The sequence below is a fragment of the Leuresthes tenuis genome, unplaced genomic scaffold (assembly GCF_036924035.1).
Source record: "Leuresthes tenuis unplaced genomic scaffold, fLeuTen1.0.hap1 SCAF_15, whole genome shotgun sequence".
Classification (NCBI taxonomy): domain Eukaryota; kingdom Metazoa; phylum Chordata; class Actinopteri; order Atheriniformes; family Atherinopsidae; genus Leuresthes; species Leuresthes tenuis.
Window position 1 is genome coordinate 3,953,072 of NW_027325369.1, and position 4,213 is coordinate 3,957,284.

The following is a 4,213-nucleotide window of genomic DNA, read 5'->3' on the forward strand; positions in this document are numbered from 1 at the left end:
TTTATATAATGCTTTAAGAATAAATCACAAATCAAGAAATTCAATACAGGAGTTTACAATGTAGCAACCACAGAAACACATGTGAACCTTTCTTTCCGCTTTGAGTGCACTCTATAAACGTTGGCGCGCTTCAGTTGGAGCTCATAGTGAAACCTTTATTTTGTCGTACCTCCGGGTGTATGGGAAAACAGCCAGGCCAGGCCGCAGTTAAGGATCCCCCGCAGTCGTCTCCGACCACAGCCACTGGCAACGACAGACCTCCGTCCCACAGCAGCTGGCAACGACAAACCTCCGTCCCACAGCAGCAGCGACCGCAGCGCTAGACTAGCTCCCGCTACTGAACTTGGCTTGTGTCTCACCAACACAACATAGCGGTGTGGAGTCCAACTCACAGACCCTCCGAACACGTTGGTCAATCACACTTCCAAGTTCACAGTGCGCCACCGACAACACTCCACCCAGACGACGCACACAGTTCAGGAGTCTCAGCTCGTCTCCTCGTGGTGCTTTTTCCTTTTTCGTCTTTTTCGGGCTCTCCCGGAAGTGTAAAAAAAACTCTTAAGGTCATGAACTGACGCACGTAACCGAATCATTTCTGAATGAAATTATACTTTTAAATCACTCATTTTAAACATAAATTATTTATACATTTTAACATCTTCCAATGAAAATAATAAATTAAATACCAATGATATTTATCAGAGTATTACACTCTCCCCCCACCAAAATAAAAGCATGCCCTCATGACTTTGTACCTTGAAACATAAAACAATCTAGTGGGTGAAACCCCCAATTAAGCAATGATAGGTGTACCTATCCACTTGTAAATACAAGAAACAAACTTCACTGTAGGGGCTGCTATGACATTAGGATGACCTGGGGTGTCATAAGTTAACCTTAAAGGAGCCCTCCTTAGTCTCTGAGGTCTGGTCTTAGTGTCAAAGTCAGGATCAGTCTCAGAGTCAAGGTCAATGTCTTCTTCTTGTAAGGGAATGTCTTCAGTCTCTTCATAGCTCTCACATGTCTCTTGTAGTTGGGATTCTATTGTTTCGGTAGACTCAAGTTCATTTCCACTGTCCATTTGAGGTTCCTCCAAACACTCCTGTGTTATCTCGGGCTCAACTGCTTTTGATTGTTCAGTCAAGTCGTTTAAGGAAATATCCAAATCCAGACTGAATGGTTCCAGAGTATCATCATTTTTCTGAGAGGTTCAATAGTTGAGTCATACCATGGTCCATAATCCTCATCGTCTGAGTCATTGTACTCGTTTCCAACAGGATCACTGGGTCTAACCTCTCTTCTGTCAGAGTCTTTATCTAGCATTTTCTGTGATCTCTGTCGAATAACTTTCTTTGCAGGTGTAACATCTGTATTAGATGTTGTTGTATTAGGATGTGAAGATATCCTCTTCCCGAGAGGCAGGAGGTGATTCCGATGGAGGATTTTGATCGGTCCCTCACCTTCTTCAGGTTTCAACCGGAACACTTGTAAGTTTGGCATCTTGCTTTCCACAACATATGGTTGTGATGCCCAGCGATCTGCCAGTTTATGCTTCCCTTGTAATCCAAGGTTCCGTAGCAAGACTCTGTCTCCAGGCAACAACTGTGTAAATCTGATCCTTTTGTCATACACCTCTGTTTATTATTATCATTTTGCTTGGCAGCAATGGACTCTGCTAGTTCATAGGCAGCCTTTAACTCCTTTCTCATGTCGGAAACGTACTTGAGGTAGGTTTTCTGTTGTGTGCTGTCACTGGAAGTCTCAAAACATAGATCCACAGGTAGTCTGGCTTCACGCCCAAACACAAGAAAATAGGGAGAAAATCCCGTAGCTTCATTCGGAGTACAATTATAAGCATGAACCAAATGTACAATGTGCTGACTCCATTTTTTCTTCCTGTTGGGTTCCAGAGTCCCTAACACAGGGGTGTCCAAACTACGGCCCGCGGGCAAACTGCGGCCCGTGGTCCATTTTTTATTGGCCCGCAGCAAGTTTGAAAAATATAATTGAATATGGCCCTCACATAAAACTTGCACTGGACTGTGTTGTAATTCTTAGTTTCAACACTAGGCGGAGCGCCAGTCTTCAACACAGCAGGTTTTCCACTAAATAAAATGAATAAAAGAAAACATTTGCCACGAGTGACCAAAATGGGAGAACCAAAGAAACGCAAAATAGCAAGTGAGTGCAGAAAATTTCAGACACGGTGGGAAAATGAATATTTCTTCATGGAAGTCAAGAGGAAATGTGTCTGTTTGATTTGCCATGAAAGTGTTGCAGTGATGAAAGACTATAATGTACGAAGACACTATGAAACCAAACATCAGACCTACACGTCCTACACTGGTGCTGATCGAGAAGAGAAAGTTAAGCAGATGGCAGCTAGCCTGCTCGCTCAACAGCAGTGCTTTCTCCGTGCTAACAAAATACAAGAAACTGCCACATTAGCAAGCTACAAGGTAGCTGAAGTCATTGCGCGGCACGGGAAACCTTTCTCAGATGGTGACTTCATAAAACAGTGCCTCACCACAGTCGCAGAAACGATGTGCCCAGAAAAGATGCAGGAATTTAACAACGTGAGCATGTCCAGAAACACAGTTGTGCGGCGAATCGAAGATTTGTCAGCTAACTTAGAACACCAAGTGTCACATAAAGCTTGTACTTTTGACTTTTACTCGATTGCATGTGATAAGAGCACCGATGCTACAGACACCGCGCAGCTGCTGATTTTTCTGCGAGGAGTGGATGATAACTTTCGCGTTATGGAAGAGCTGCTTGATCTGAGGAGTCTAAAGGGCACAACAACGGGAAAGGACATGTTTGAAGCTGTGTCAGATGCAATTGACAAGATGGATCTTAAATGGGACAAGCTGTGTGGAGTTACAACCGATGGGGCTCCGGCTATGACAGGCGAGCGCAAAGGAGTGGCCTCAATGGTGTGCGCCAAGGTGCGGGACAGTGGAGGTGAGGCTGTTAAAATGCACTGTATCATCCACCAAGAAGCCCTCTGTGCCAAGACAGTCCAACTTGATGATGTGATGAATACAGTTGTGAAAACTGTGAACATAATTCGAGCACGGGGGCTCTATCACAGAGAATTTCAAGCTTTCCTAACTGATATTGATGCTGAATACGGGGATGTGCTTTACCATTGTGATGTGCGCTGGCTCAGTCGCGGCTCCGTGCTGCAGCGGTTTTATTCCCTGAGATCAGAAATTGATAAATTTTTGAAAGAGAAGGACAAACCTCTCCGTGAACTAAGTGACCCTCTGTGGTTGGCAGACCTGGCATTTCTAGTTGATCTCATTGGTCATCTTAACACACTGAACAAGAGCCTGCAAGGCAAAGACCAGCTTGTGCCACAGCTGTACGCGCACATGAAAGCATTCCGCGCGAAGCTCTGTCTCTTTGAGACACAACTGCGTAACTTCAATGTTGCGCACTTCCCCACGCTGTCCGAAATCAAGTGTGGTTTTCCAAACGCCCACCTTTCTGCAAAAAAAAGGAAAAATATGTGTCTGTGCTCACATCTCTTAAGACAGAATTCAGTCAGCGTTTCCAAGATTTCTCTACCATTGAGAAAGAAATCAAGCTGTTCTCAACTCCCTTCGTAATGGACGCAGAAGAAGTGGAAGAGAGTCTGCAATTGGAGCTTATCGAAATGCAGTGTGATGATTCTCTGAAGAATCAGCATCAGCTGCTCTCCCTACCCGACTTCTACCAGAGCTTGGAAAAGGACAAGTTTCCTCTGATGCGACGTCACGCAAAAAGGATGATGAGTCTGTTTGGCTCGACATACATATGTGAGCAAACGTTTTCTCTGTTAACTCTGAACAAAAGCAGATTGAGAACCAAAATGACCGACAGCCACCTCCATGATGTCCTTCGCATCTCAACCACCAAACTCACTCCTGACCTGCCAGACATCCTTCAGTCCAAAGCGCAGCATCACTGCTCCCACTAAGTGCAACTCTGTTCCTATTAAAGGTGATTTAAAATATATCATACAGTATTCATGTGTTCACAAGCTCAATTATTTAATTACTTCAGACAATTTAAGTTTTTAACATTTTCTAACAAACTTTAGTTTGTGTGAACAACTTTAATAACGTATTAATAATAACTTAATAACTGCATCAATATCTTATTTTCACCCTTTATACAGGGCTATGAAGAGGAGTCACCATCCTGACTAAGAAGCAATCTAAGGCTG

At 43.8% G+C, this 4,213-nt stretch overlaps 1 protein-coding gene across 1 annotated transcript; it reads left to right on the top strand.

Annotated features, from left to right (window-relative positions):
• Positions 1-2,282: 2,282 nt before the first annotated feature.
• On the top strand, positions 2,283-3,964 carry LOC140270701 (general transcription factor II-I repeat domain-containing protein 2). Its single transcript, XM_072365894.1, has 2 exons — positions 2,283-3,463; positions 3,496-3,964. The coding sequence occupies exons 1-2, from the start codon at positions 2,283-2,285 to the stop codon at positions 3,962-3,964; spliced, it is 1,650 nt and encodes a 549-aa protein (XP_072221995.1).
• The last annotated feature ends 249 nt before the right edge of the window (positions 3,965-4,213 follow it).